Source organism: Zeugodacus cucurbitae, chromosome 4 (genome assembly GCF_028554725.1).
Source record: "Zeugodacus cucurbitae isolate PBARC_wt_2022May chromosome 4, idZeuCucr1.2, whole genome shotgun sequence".
Classification (NCBI taxonomy): Eukaryota; Metazoa; Arthropoda; class Insecta; order Diptera; family Tephritidae; genus Zeugodacus; species Zeugodacus cucurbitae.
In genome coordinates this window covers 62,863,695-62,879,034 of record NC_071669.1, presented here as the reverse complement: position 1 = coordinate 62,879,034, position 15,340 = coordinate 62,863,695, and the positions used below count along the sequence as shown (strand labels likewise).

Sequence of the window (15,340 nt, the reverse complement as noted above, 5' to 3'; positions counted from 1 at the left end):
TTTCCACGAAAGGGATTATATGGAACATGCACATGTGGTAAGCATCTATCGACTACCTGAGCTCTTGATCTGCTTCGGTAGGCTTAACTTTCATTATGTAACAGTTGTGTCAGTTTCATACCTGCTAACATCGCTTGACCATTAAAAAAGTTAGAGGCTTAAAGAACAATAGATTCTCCGCTGACCTTGATCACATTATTTTCCTGTGTTGACTTCTTTCCGCTGTAATTGATAGCTTTGAGAACAGTTGTTCTCTTTCATGATCTTTATTTCGTGACTTAGCATCGTTGGTTAAATAAATCGAAGTTACAGCGATGCATATCGGCTCTCAAGCAGGATAATGGACTTTAAAACCGACCTTTGTGGCAAGTACAGCTTTTCTTTGTTTCAAAACATCTTATGGAGATTGTGAAGCCATGTCATGACTTCCAGTCGCTTGGAGATAATTATGTTCGATGCATCTAAAGAGAGCAAGCTACAGAAGTGTTCCAAGAAATTAGTTTGAGGCCGTATAAAATGTTCTTCAAGGTAAGAAAGGAAAAATATGCATCAATAATTCTCTTGGAAAATAATCTTATATCATCTCAAAATATAAAGTCATTGAAATATGAATTTTAACCTATATTTCGTTTTATGTCTTTGGCATTTTTTGTGAAAAATTAAGCCTTTAAAGCTATTATAGTTTGATCCTCTATTACACTCTCAGCTTAACGTGAATTTCCCCTATGTTCAAGTCAGTGTCACTCCCTTACCTGCCACATCTGCAGAACAGCTGATATTGCTACGCGTCATTTTTCTACCTGAGATGACCTTTTTCCGGAATGATGTGTGGCTTATCTCAGAGCTTCTATGTTTTATTGTTTAAAACTCTATTGTTCTCGCCATAATTGACTTAATAACAATAGACTTTCTAACTTCTATATCACTTTCGAATGCTATAATCCTTTTTTCTTATTGATTTTTTTACAACGGATTCGACGTTAGTTTGACATCATCAAACTCTTTGGAGAAGAGACGTGACGTTTAGCATATAAATACGAAAACGTTCACAGCGAAAGTCATCAGTCATTTTTATACATCCGCACAGAATATCACTAGAAACTCTTCTTTACTTCGTATATTCATCACATTCCAAATAATAATCCACAATGGCCCAACATCTGGATTCAAGCTTCTCCATCCGAAATTTGTTGGCAGGTCCTGATGGTACCAATCCAGCGCTGACACCACCACCATCCGATGGGTCTTTATCGCCCAATACCTCTATGTCGTCGAACGAAGAGAATCATGGAAGTCGACCGAACTTGACTTATAGTGCGTTGGTGACAATGGCGATACGAAGCAGTCCTGAAGGCAAACTGACGTTGAATGCAATACAAAATTGGATCAGTGATAACTTTCCCTTTTTCCGAAAGGATGAGCAAGGTTGGCAGAACCAAATACGGCAGACGCTAAGCACAAACTCATGTTTCCTTAAGATACCACGTGCTTTGGATGATCCTGGACGTGGAAACTATTGGGGCATGAGTCCAGATTTAGCAGCAGTTGCTTCTGTTAGTGTAGGTAACGGAGCTTCACTTGGTGCCTTAGTCAACGGTGTAGCACACCCCACAGCCCCAAACGCGGTATATTTCCCCACACCACAAGAAATAGGGGATACTCAGCGAGCAATGCTGATGCAGGCGATGCAGGAACAGCATGCATGGTTTTCGTACCACCAACAACAGGCACATATATTACAGCAACAATGGGTACAACTGCAGCAGCAACAACTTCAGCACCAATGCAGAAATATACCAAAGACTTGTCTTCCACCAACAGCAGATGGCGTCTTTTACTGGACAGCAAGTTCTTTCCTAATTTTAACTGGTAATTAAAAGTATGTGATATTAGTTGTATTCTTATAATATCTAGTGTGAAAAGATAATAAAATATGAAAAATTAAAATTGAAAAAATATCGATTTCTTTTGGTGCAGTTTAGTCATATTGAAAGGAATGAGGCTTATGAAGCATCATGGCTTTAATGTATTGGTGGGCTACGTGTAGGTATTGTTGAAGCTAAAGTTGCCAAGGCTTTTCTTAATCTTTGGCAATCTTCGTTAAAGCGCAGTCATAATCTATAACTTGTAAAAACTTCCGTGGAATGCGGGAACGAAATATTTATTTTATACTATACGTATTCATAGCTCGAAATAATTAATATAGTTTAGCAGAATATTAAACAAATGAGCATATTTCATAGTTGGCTCAATCTTGTCTCCGATGACGATATTGATTACCCTCTTCACAGCCAGTCTTATTCTATTGCAAAGTCGAGGTTGATTTATGTTTCGCAGATGATAACAACTCACACTACTTTTAATTGCAAGTGTGTGGGGATAATTCAGGCAATATTAAGTAGTCTGTGGGACATACTGGTTTGTAGCTGTGTCAACTCTCCTGGAATGAAATCCTAAATTGTCGTATTGAGATCATCCACAACTTTGTTTTTTTACCACCAAAATAGGTCATTCAATCAGCCAGTTATGATTATTATATTGTGGTTTCATGTCAGGAAAAGCTCCTCTTTATAGTCCATGAAGTGACAGAAATCTGTTGGAAATTTTATTAATCCGCCGAGGTGTCAACTGCCATTTCGTACCATTTCTAGCTGCTTCTACAGTTGCAGCTTTATATTGTTGCAAAAACACTCGTATGTAAACATTATTATTAATCCGTCGAGGTGTCAACTGCCATTTCCTACCATTTCCTACCATTTCCAACCGCTTCTACAATTGCAGTTTGATATTGTTGCAAAAACACTCGTATGTTAGTTGTTAATTGGCAATTCTTTATGTGTCGCCACAAATTATATGATTTTTGGCATGCGATTAGTTTGTCAGAAACAGATGATCCAGGAATAACTGGAAGAGTCTGGCGCAAATCACCCGCCAACAGAATTATTATCTTTTTTTTTATTTTTTTTTTTTTTTGTTAATGTTTTGTGCTTCTCAAGACAGCTAGCAACTCCAAGAAATTTGTGGAATGGGTCTGTGATGACGGTATTAAACGTATTATGGATCCCTCTTTGTTGATACAAACCCAAACGTGGAATGAAAATTTCTCTCATTTTCTAAAATGTGATAGACTGAAGGAGGTATAGTTAGTGCGACCATATAACCTTTAAAAGTCACATTAAGCGCTGACATTCTAGAAGGATTACTACTCCTTATAGACTATGTGACCGCACTTCATCTGATATTGCGAAGGACAAAAAGTGGTATATGTGTGATCTACCAGACTCCAACCAAATCTATATTTCCAAAATAAATAAAGGATACAAGGTACAACTTTAACATACATCAGAAATATATATATACCGTAACAAATTCAAACTCAGAACCTTACGAACTTTGAAAAGCGAAATAAATCCACAAGTGTTTGGATAGCTCAACAGTCATGTGTTTTTTATTGAAATTTCAATCAGAATTTTGAAAACATCAAACATGCACTTTTTCCTATTTAATAAGATATTTGAAATCACCAAAAGAGTGGGGAAGAAGATAAAACTGCCGGCTTATGCTAAATGGTGGCCTTATTAAATTGACGATGGCGCTGGAATCTCACCAGCTTTTCATGAAAAGCTAACTGAACACTTTAGATAATTAAGATTAAGATACAATTTTGAACGCTTTTTAAAGTAATGCAATTCAAATGCAGGAAAAATTTAGTGTAAGAATATGAAATTATGAATCAATAATTCTCTTGGTGAATAATCTTATATCATCTCAAAATGTAAAGTCATTGAAATATAAATTCTAATATATATTTCGTTTTATGTCATGGACATTTTTTTGTGGATAATTTAAAAGTGTTATAAGCTAGTTTGATCATCTATAACGTTCTTAGTGTGTCAAGTGTCACTCTGTTACCTGCCACATCTGCAGAACAACTGATATTGCTACGCGTCACTTTTCTACCTGAGATGACCTTTTTCCGGAGTAATTTGTGACTTATCTCAGAGCTTCTATGTTCTATTGTCTTTAAATTGTATAGTTCTCGCCATAATTGATTTCGACTTTTTAACTTCTATATCACTTTCGAATGCTATAATCCTTTTTCCTGACCTTGATTTTTTGACAACGCATTCGACGTTATTTTGACATCATCAAACTCTTTGGAGCAGAGATGTGCCTCTTAGCATATAAATACGAAATCGTTCAGAGCGAAAGTCATCAGTCATTTTTAGACATCCGTACAGAATAGCACTTGAAATTCTACTTTACTTCGTATAAACTTCACACTCTCAACAATCATCCACAATGGCCCAAAATCTTGAATCCAACTTCTCCATCAGAAATTTGTTGGCAGGCCCAGATGGCACCAACCCAGCGCTGACACCACCACCATCCGATGGGTCTCTATCGCCCAACATTTCCATGTCGTCGAATGAAGATAATAATGGAAGTCGACCGAACTTGACGTATAGTGCGTTGGTGTCTATGGCGATCCGAAGTAGTCCTGAGGGCAAGCTGACTTTGAATGCAATACAAAGTTGGATCAGTGATAACTTTCCCTTTTACCGAAAGGATGAGCAAGGCTGGCAGAACCAGATCAGACAGACACTAAGCACGAACTCATGCTTCCTTAAGGTGCCACGTGCTTTGGACGACCCTGGACGTGGAAACTATTGGGCGTTGAGTTCTGAATTACCAGCAGTTCGTACTCCCAGTGTGGGAAATGGAAGTGCGATCGGAGCATTGATAAATGGTGTACCACATCCTCAGGCTCCAAATGCGGTTTACTTCCCCACGCCCCACGAGGTACAAGAAGCTCACCAGATCCAGTTAGTACAGGCGCTACATGAGCAGCATGCTTGGTATCAGTATCATCTCCAACAAACACAACTATTGCAGCAACAATTGTTTATACTGCAACAACAACAGGCTCAGCAGCACTATCAGGACGTATACCAGAAACTAATGTTCCATCAACAACAAGTCGAGTTTCTGACTTCGCAGCAAATATCCACATAAGAAATTTATATTAAGTAGTTCACAATATATCAGAATATCGTATATAGACATTCGATAGTTAGTAAGATAGAGTAACTTATGAAAGCCAGTATTGATTGTGATATCGAAAATAATTTCTGTTAAAAAAAAAAAGATTAAATAAAAATATAAGAAAAATAAAAAAGTTTTCATTATTAAACTTTTGTTCTTGAAACGCGAATAGAAATTTATGAAAGCGATAACAAAAATGTATGGTAAAGATTGTATAGTAGTTCTGCTTAACAACCACTGTACTTTCCATATAACAAAAATCTTTATAATATACAATATCTATTATATAAAAGAAAGTCGTGTTCGTTACTCCATTCATAACTGAAGGACGGCTGAACCGTTTTGACTTAAATTTGGTTTGGTGGTAGCTTAAGACCGGGGACAGAATACTTTTTATTACATTACCATGACGTGAGTAAACTGTGAAAAAAAAAACGCAACAAACATTCCATATAAAACAGAAATTTATTTTTCGAAACATCAGAGTAAGCGTTCATCTCATAAAAATGAAAACGAAAAAATGCTGATAGCAAAACGAAAAAATTTTCAGTCATCACCAAAAATTAAATTTAGTAGTACAAATTATTGTACCCCTGTTGAATCATCAACAAAAATAAGTGTGTCATACACTAATTGATGAAGAAAATGGTAGCAAAGATTACATGATACGAAACCCTCTTATTTTTCCTCAAACCGACCCTCCCCTGATCTCATATTTTCAGTTGGTAGCAATTCGAGTTGAAGAAATTTTTGACAGCTCATGTCAGAAAAGGTGGGATGCCATAAGTAATACCGTTAGGAAATGCACTGATAATATTAAATTTTATGAAACTACTATTTTGCTATTCTTTGTTATAAATCACATATATTTGTATTTAATATATATTTTATGTTAATAAATTAATATATTTTGTTGCATGAATGTATAAAAAATCACGTTTTTATCTTCTTACTTATTTATACTTAGTATATAAGAATATCTAAGGTAGTATATAAATGATATAGGCCTACTGGAGAAAGGAGCATTTAAAAATGATGTCTAAAATGTAAAATTCCCAAAAGTGATTTCTAAAATGGCTAATCTAATTTTTTCGGTAGTGGCATCATTGTCCAATGTTATAAAAATGTGGATTTTGACAGAGCTCTCTCCGAACAAAAAGTTTCGTAGCATGTCATCTTTGATGGTGGTTTATATTTTCTGGATGTCCTTGGTAGAACTGAAAACACATTCCTAATGCCATTAGTTTTAGCCACTATTCGTGAAAGATCCAACATTGTGGTTGCAGTTGCTTCTTCTAGAATAGAGGGCACATTGGGCAAAGGATTGCGTACGGCTCATTCAAGACTAAAACAGTTAACATCTGCAAAATGTCGAAAATCATATGGAACGAATGGACAATGGCGCATAGACTTGCATTGGACCTACCAATCTGACGTTTGAGTTTAAACGACTTAAATTTCAGAGTCGTCTTGCATTCGCTATAAATATTAAGGGATTATATACAGTTGGGAGGTCGAAAAAAGGCATTTTTTAATCAATTTTTCTAAGCAAACTATTTGGTTTATTGATTTGAAACTTTGCAGGTATATTATGACTACCTTAATCTATATTCACATATTTTTTATTGTTGAAAATAATTATCGTGAACGTTGATATTGCCAACTTTTCAGAGTTCCGCAAAAAAGGCCTCTTGCGGTGAGCACGATATCTCTGGACTGGATCATCTAAAATGCAAAAACCAAATAAATTTCATTAATATAATAAATAATCTAGTGATTGATTGAAGGAATTAGCCAAAAAAATGTTTGACAAAATGGCGGCTACTCAAAGCAATAGTTTCGATTTTCGACCAAAATTCGGGTCTTTAATTGTTTATAAAAATAAGAAATTTTCATCGGATGGGGAAATCCTTCGATTAATTACTAAAAGAAATATAGTTAAGAAGCTTGTGTAAAAATTTCAGACCGATCGTTTCAGCCGTTTCTGAGAAATTTTGCTCAACGACTTTGAAAACACCGTTTCGAGAAAAACGAGTTTAAAGTTTTGAGAGCACTTTACATGTCGTCGGCGCGCCTTCACTAATGTGTCTTCGAAAATATTCATCGGATGAAATTTTGTGTGCGTGTACTCAGATATATATATATATATATTTTGAAAATCCTAACCTTAAATAACCCCTTAACAAATGAAAACGCCAAACCTTGAAAGTTGATAATAAAACGAAAAATGTCGTCTATCACAACGTGATTGACTGGAAAGTGCAACCTATGCTCAAAAATAAATAACGAATGGAGAATAAATAAAAACTGTATTTGTATATTATTTTAATAAAAAAATTAACTCAATAAAACCAAAAATCTCCACATTTATTGCCTCTAAGGCGGAAGAAAGTTCTCCGCTGGGCAAGCTAGTAAATTTATAAATTAAGCACCAGTGAAGAAATCGGAACAAAACTTTGCACAAATATTGCATTTCTAGTGTGATATCGTTTCTCCAAAAATCACAAAAGTCCGACTAAAACTTTTCAAGACCACTCATATCGAACATGAGGACCTCAGTGCTAGTGACCAATTTTTTACCGCAAATATCGGTAACTCTCTGAGATATCCTGAAGAACTTCAAGGGAGATATGTCTTTTAACGGATCGCCTCCGTGCAGAAAATTTTGCAAAATCAGGTCAATACTTCCTCTGGCCCCATACACCTCATATACTTTAAATAAACATTTGGTTAACCTACCTAAATTCAGTAACCCTTAACCATGAAGGGTTACTTAAGAGGAATATTTCGATTTTTAAATTGATTGAATTCTTAAACGATACTTGTGAGAATTTTGGAGAAATGATATCTCGAGGTCTACTTGCCGGCATTAAAATTAATTAATTCTCAACGAAAGCTCATGAATAACTCTCACGGAATAAAATGTATTGATCTTAATTATCAGGTCCAATCAAAAAAAAAATTAGGAACCCCTTTTAGGCACGATCATCTTCATTTAAACGAGCACCACTTCCATTTCATCAAATAATAATTTATTTATTAATGCAAAATTTTATAATATAAATAGTGACGTATGAATCACTTACAGATTGAATTGATCTACAATATTTTGCTTAACTACTCATCTTCATTGAAACGAATTCGGTTCAGACATGGGGTAATGTGTGGCAGACAAAAAAGCGCACTGTTGTTGATGGAAAGTTATCTTCCTATAGATCTCTTCACACTGTTGCTGATATTGCTGTTGTTGTAGAGTGACCAATTGTTGTTGCAACAGTTTCGTTTGTTGCTGGTGATGCAAGAACCATGCGTGCTGTTCTAGCAGCGCATGTTCCATCATCATTTGTTGCGTCCGCTCAATTTCTTGTGGAGTTGGAAAATATCTAGCCGTTGACATTTGTGGATGTGGTACTCCCTGTGCCATTGCTTGATTAACGTTATATTTCGATTCAAATGCGTTTGTGACGACTTGCGCTTGTCCAGGTGACGCACTCTTCTTGATAGACTCAACTTCTGGGTTCACGGTCCAGTAATTTCCGCGTCCCGGATCGCTTGGTGGACGTGGTATCTTCATGAAACAGGAATTTGTAGTGAGCGTATGACGAATCTGGCACTGCCAGCCGCGTTGATCTTTTCGATAGTACGGAAAATTGTCCATGATCCACTGTTGGATGCTACTCAATGTTAGTTTCTGCTCCGGGCTGCTTCGTATGGCCATCGTCACCAACGCGGAGTAGGTGTAATTCGGTCTTATGTCGATTGGCTTGTTGTCTTCATCGTTCGAGAGTATGCTGCTTATGGAAAAGTTCGACTCGAATATTGGTGACATTTTTCTGAAGAAGATGAACTATGGACTTGTTTCGAGAGATAGATGTTGAAGATGTTTGTGCTGAAGAAGTGAGCTTGTTTCTCAGTGTGTTGTATGAGATGCAAATGCTGTCTGCTGACGAATCCTTTCGACTCCTTGGTATTTATATCATCAAAGTCAGGGAGTCACTGTGACTCAATATTCGTCTTATTTTGGCTGAGAGTTATTGAGTTTTTTGATTTAAAGTCAAGTTAATATCAAAACCAAATTATAAAATCAAGGTTAAACCAAGGGTTATAATCTGGTACACCAGTAATTATATCAGCAATACAGCGATGTAGAATTTAAACCAACCAAGGACAGGAGATGGAACTGAAATTCCTAAGAAATGTCTACTGTCCCTTAGGTTCTTTTGTTAAAATAACTAAAGAAAAAATTAACGAAAAAATTAGATCAGTTTTTAAACAATACAATTAAACAATACAACAACAATAAGTAATGAAAGCAACGCTTTGAAAAGTAAAATGCTTTCCACGAAAGGGATTATATGGAACATGCACATGTGGTAAGCATCTATCGACTACCTGAGCTCTTGATCTGCTTCGGTAGGCTTAACTTTCATTATGTAACAGTTGTGTCAGTTTCATACCTGCTAACATCGCTTGACCATTAAAAAAGTTAGAGGCTTAAAGAACAATAGATTCTCCGCTGACCTTGATCACATTATTTTCCTGTGTTGACTTCTTTCCGCTGTAATTGATAGCTTTGAGAACAGTTGTTCTCTTTCATGATCTTTATTTCGTGACTTAGCATCGTTGGTTAAATAAATCGAAGTTGCAGCGATGCATATCGGCTCTCAAGCAGGATAATGGACTTTAAAACCGACCTTTGTGGCAAGTACAGCTTTTCTTTGTTTCAAAACATCTTATGGAGATTGTGAAGCCATGTCATGACTTCCAGTCGCTTGGAGATAATTATGTTCGATGCATCTAAAGAGAGCAAGCTACAGAAGTGTTCCAAGAAATTAGTTTGAGGCCGTATAAAATGTTCTTCAAGGTAAGAAAGGGAAAATATGCATCAATAATTCTCTTGGAAAATAATCTTATATCATCTCCAAATATAAAGTCATTGAAATATGAATTTTAACCTATATTTCGTTTTATGTCTTTGGCATTTTTTGTGAAAAATTAAGTCTTTAAAGCTATTATAGTTTGATCCTATATTACACTCTCAGCTTAACGCGAATTTCCCCTATGTTCAAGTCAGTGTCACTCCCTTACCTGCCACATCTGCAGAACAGCTGATATTGCTACGCGTCATTTTTCTACCTGAGATGACCTTTTTCCGGAATGATGTGTGGCTTATCTCAGAGCTTCTATGTTTTATTGTTTAAAACTCTATTGTTCTCGCCATAATTGACTTAATAACAATAGACTTTCTAACTTCTATATCACTTTCGAATGCTATAATCCTTTTTCCTTATTGATTTTTTTACAACGGATTCGACGTTAGTTTGACATCATCAAACTCTTTGGAGAAGAGACGTGACGTTTAGCATATAAATACGAAAACGTTCACAGCGAAAGTCATCAGTCATTTTTATACATCCGCACAGAATATCACTAGAAACTCTTCTTTACTTCGTATATTCATCACATTCCAAATAATAATCCACAATGGCCCAACATCTGGATTCAAGCTTCTCCATCCGAAATTTGTTGGCAGGTCCTGATGGTACCAATCCAGCGCTGACACCACCACCATCCGATGGGTCTTTATCGCCCAATACCTCTATGTCGTCGAACGAAGAGAATCATGGAAGTCGACCGAACTTGACTTATAGTGCGTGATTGGATCAGTGATAACTTTCCCTTTTTCCGAAAGGATGAGCAAGGTTGGCAGAACCAAATACGGCAGACGCTAAGCACAAACTCATGTTTCCTTAAGATACCACGTGCTTTGGATGATCCTGGACGTGGTAACTATTGGGGCATGAGTCCAGATTTAGCAGCAGTTGCTTCTGTTAGTGTAGGTAACGGAGCTTCACTTGGTGCCTTAGTCAACGGTGTAGCACACCCCACAGCCCCAAACGCGGTATATTTCCCCACACCACAAGAAATAGGGGAAACTCAGCGAGCAATGCTGATGCAGGCGATGCAGGAACAGCATGCATGGTTTTCGTACCACCAACAACAGGCGCATATATTACAGCAACAATGGGTACAACTGCAGCAGCAACAACTTCAGCACCAATATGCAGAAATATACCAAAGACTTGTCTTCCACCAACAGCAGATGGCGTCTTTTACTGGACAGCAAGTTCTTTCCTAATTTTAACTGGTTATTAAAAGTATGTGATATTAGGTGTATTCTTATAATATCTAGTGTGAAAAGATAATAAAATATGAAAAATTAAAATTGAAAAAATATCGATTTCTTTTGGTGCAGTTTAGTCATATTGAAAGGAATGAGGCTTATGAAGCATCATGGCTTTAATGTATTGGTGGGCTACGTGTAGGTATTGTTGAAGCTGAAGTTGCCAAGGCTTTTCTTAATCTTTGGCAATCTTCGTTAAAGCGCAGTCATAATCTATAACTTGTAAAAACTTCCGTGGAATGCGGGAACGAAATATTTATTTTATACTATACGTATTCATAGCTCGAAATAATTAATATAGTTTAGCAGAATATTGAACAAATGAGCATATTTCATAGTTGGCTCAATCTTGGCTCCGATGACGATATTGATTATCCTCTTCACAGCCAGTCTTATTCTATTGCGAAGTCGAGGTTGATTTATGTTTCGCAGATGATAACAACTCACACTACTTTTAATTGCAAGTGTGTGGGGATAATTCAGGCAATATTAAGTAGTCTGTGGGACATACTGGTTTGTAGCTGTGTCAACTCTCCTGGAATGAAATCCTAAATTGTCGTATTGAGATCATCCACAACTTTGTTTTTTTACCACCAAAATAGGCCATTCAATCAGCCAGTTATGATTATTATATTGTGGTTTCATGTCAGGAAAAGCTCCTCTTTATAGTCCATGAAGTGACAGAAAACTGTTGGAAATTTTATTAATCCGCCGAGGTGTCAACTGCCATTTCCTACCATTTCCAGCTGCTTCTACAGTTGCAGCTTTATATTGTTGCAAAAACACTCGTATGTAAACATTATTATTAATCCGTCGAGGTGTCAACTGCAATTTCCTACCATTTCCTACCATTTCCAACCGCTTCTACAATTGCAGTTTGATATTATTGCAAAAACACTCGTATGTTAGTTGTTAATTGGCAATTCTTTATGTGTCGCCACAAATTATATGATTTTTGGCATGCGATTAGTTTGTCAGAAACAGTTGATCCAGGAATAACTGGAAGAGTCTGGCGCAAATCACCCACCAACAGAATTATTATCTTTTATTTTATTTATTTTTTTTTTTTTGTTAATGTTTTGTGCTTCTCAAGACAGCTAGCAACTCCAAGAAATTTGTGGAATGGGTCTGTGATGACGGTATTAAACGTATTATGGATCCCTCTTTGTTGATACAAACCCAAACGTGGAATGAAAGTTTCTCTCATTTTCTAAAATGTGATAGACTGGAGGTATAGTTAGTGCGACCATATAACCTTTAAAAGTCACATTAAGCGCTGACATTCTAGAAGGATTACTACTCCTTATAGACTATGTGACCGCACTTCATCTGATATTGCGAAGGACAAAAAGTGGTATATGTGTGATCTACCAGACTAATCCAACCAAATCTAGATTTCCAAAATTAATAAAGGATACAAGGTACAACTTTAACATACATCAGAAATATATATATACCGTAACAAATTCAAACTCAGAACCTTACGAACTTTGAAAAGCGAAATTAATCCACAAGTGTTTGGATAGCTCAACAGTCATGTGTTTTTTATTGAAATTTCAATCAGAATTTTGAAAACATCAAACATGCACTTTTTCCTATTTAATAAGATATTTGAAATTACCAAAAGAGTGGGGAAGAAGATAAAACTGCCGGCTTATGCTAAATGGTGGCCTTATTAAATTGACGATGGCGCTGGAATCTCACCAGCTTTTCATGAAAAGCTAACTGAACACTTTAGATAATTAAGATTAAGATACAATTTTGAACGCTTTTTAAAGTAATGCAATTCAAATGCAGGAAAAATTTAGTGTAAGAAAATGAAATTATGAATCAATAATTCTCTTGGTGAATAATCTTATATCATCTCAAAATGTAAAGTCATTGAAATATAAATTCTAACATATATTTCGTTTTATGTCATGGACATTTTTTTGTGGATAATTTAAAAGTGTTATAAGCTAGTTTGATCATCTATAACGTTATTAGTGTGTCAAGTGTCACTCTGTTACCTGCCACATCTGCAGAACAACTGATATTGCTACGCGTCACTTTTCTACCTGAGATGACCTTTTTCCGGAGTAATTTGTGACTTATCTCAGAGCTTCTATGTTTTATTGTTTTTAAATTGTATAGTTCTCGCCATAATTGATTTAAAAACAATCGACTTTTTAACTTCTATATCACTTTCGAATGCTATAATCCTTTTTCCTGACCTTGATTTTTTGACAAGGCATTCGACGTTATTTTGACATCATCAAACTCTTTGGAGCAGAGATGTGCCTCTTAGCATATAAATACGAAATCGTTCAGAGCGAAAGTCATCAGTCATTTTAGACATCCGTACAGAATAGCACTTGAAATTCTACTTTACTTCGTATAAACTTCACACTCTCAACAATCATCCACAATGGCCCAAACTCTTGAATCCAACTTCTCCATCAGAAATTTGTTGGCAGGACCAGATGGCACCAACCCAGCGCTGACACCACCACCATCCGATGGGTCTCTATCGCCCAACATTTCCATGTCGTCGAATGAAGATAATAATGGAAGTCGACCGAACTTGACGTATAGTGCGTTGGTGTCTATGGCGATCCGAAGTAGTCCTGAGGGCAAGCTGACTTTGAATGCAATACAAAGTTGGATCAGTGATAACTTTCCCTTTTACCGAAAGGATGAGCAAGGCTGGCAGAACCAGATCAGACAGAGACTCAGCACGAACTCATGCTTCCTTAAGGTGCCACGTGCTTTGGACGACCCTGGACGTGGAAACTATTGGGCGTTGAGTTCTGAATTACCAGCAGTTCGTACTGCCAGTGTGGGAAATGGAAGTGCGATCGGAGCATTGATAAATGGTGTACCACATCCTCAGGCTCCAAATGCGGTTTATTCCACACGCCCCACGAGGTACAAGAAGCTCACCAGATCCAGTTAGTACAGGCGCTACATGAGCAGCATGCTTGGTATCAGTATCATCTCCAACAAACACAACTATTGCAGCAACAATTGTTTATACTGCAACAACAACAGGCTCAGCAGCACTATCAGGACGTATACCAGAAACTAATGTTCCATCAACAACAAGTCGAGTTTCTGACTTCGCAGCAAATATCCACATAAGAAATTTATATTAAGTAGTTCACACTATATCAGAATATCGTATATAGACATTCGTTAGTTAGTAAGATAGAGTGACTTATTAAAGCCAGTATTGATTGTGATATCGAAAATAATTTCTGTTAAAAAAAAATGATTAAATAAAAATAGAAGAAAAATAAAAAAGTTTTCATTATTAAACTTTTGTTCTTGAAACGCGAATAGAAATTTATGAAAGCGATAACAAAAATGTATGGTGAAGATTGTATAGTAGTTCTGCTTAACAACCACTGTACTTTCCATATAACAAAAATCTTTATAATATACAATATATATTATATAAAAGAAAGCCGTGTTCGTTACTCCATTCATAACTGAAGGACGGCTGAACCGTTTTGACTTAAATTTGGTTTGGTGGTAGCTTAAGACCGGGGACAGAATACTTTTTATTACATAACCATGACGTGAGTAAACTGTGAAAAAAAACGCAACAAACATTCCATATAAAAACATTCTCATAAAAATGAAAACGAAAAAATGCTGATAGCAAAATGAAAAAATTTTCAATCATCACCAGAAATTAAATTTAGTAGTACAAATTAATGTACCCCTGTTGAATCATCAACAAAATAAGTGTGTCATACACTAATTGATGAAGAAAATGGTAGCAAAGATTACATGATACGAAACCCTCTTATTTTTCCTCAAACCGACCCACCCCTGATCTCATATTTTCAGTTGGTAGCAATGCGAGTTGAAGAAATTTTTGACAGCTCATGTCAGAAAAGGTGGGATGCCATAAGTAATACCGTTAGGAAATGCACTGATAATATTAAATTTTATGAAACTACTATTTTGCTATTCTTTGTTATAAATCACATATATTTGTATTTAATATATATTTTATGTTAATAAATTAATATATTTTGTTGCATGAATGTATAAAAAATCACGTTTTTATCTTCTTACTTATTTATACTTAGTATATAAGAATATCTAAGGTAGTATATAAAT

General features: G+C 36.0%; 5 protein-coding genes across 5 annotated transcripts; 4 read left to right on the top strand and 1 right to left on the bottom strand.

Moving 5' to 3' along the window:
• Positions 1-1,148: 1,148 nt before the first annotated feature.
• LOC128921734 (forkhead box protein J3-like) lies at positions 1,149-1,877 on the top strand. The gene has a single exon (XM_054229898.1). It carries the CDS (start codon positions 1,149-1,151, stop codon positions 1,875-1,877), a length of 729 nt encoding a protein of 242 aa, XP_054085873.1.
• Positions 1,878-4,302: 2,425 nt separating this feature from the next.
• LOC128921733 (forkhead box protein fkh-2-like) lies at positions 4,303-5,016 on the top strand. The gene is made up of 2 exons (XM_054229897.1): positions 4,303-4,803; positions 4,927-5,016. The coding sequence occupies exons 1-2, from the start codon at positions 4,303-4,305 to the stop codon at positions 5,014-5,016; spliced, it is 591 nt and encodes a 196-aa protein (XP_054085872.1).
• Positions 5,017-8,173: 3,157 nt separating this feature from the next.
• On the bottom strand, positions 8,174-8,875 carry LOC128921732 (forkhead box protein A2-B-like). Its single transcript, XM_054229896.1, has one exon. It carries the CDS (start codon positions 8,873-8,875, stop codon positions 8,174-8,176), a length of 702 nt encoding a protein of 233 aa, XP_054085871.1.
• A 1,023-nt stretch (positions 8,876-9,898) lies between these two features.
• Positions 9,899-11,185, top strand: LOC128921731 (fork head domain transcription factor slp1-like). Its single transcript, XM_054229895.1, has 2 exons — positions 9,899-9,910; positions 10,739-11,185. Exons 1-2 carry the CDS (start codon positions 9,899-9,901, stop codon positions 11,183-11,185), a joined length of 459 nt encoding a protein of 152 aa, XP_054085870.1.
• A 2,452-nt stretch (positions 11,186-13,637) lies between these two features.
• LOC128921730 (forkhead box protein fkh-2-like) lies at positions 13,638-14,165 on the top strand. The gene has a single exon (XM_054229894.1). The coding sequence runs from the start codon at positions 13,638-13,640 to the stop codon at positions 14,163-14,165; it is 528 nt and encodes a 175-aa protein (XP_054085869.1).
• The last annotated feature ends 1,175 nt before the right edge of the window (positions 14,166-15,340 follow it).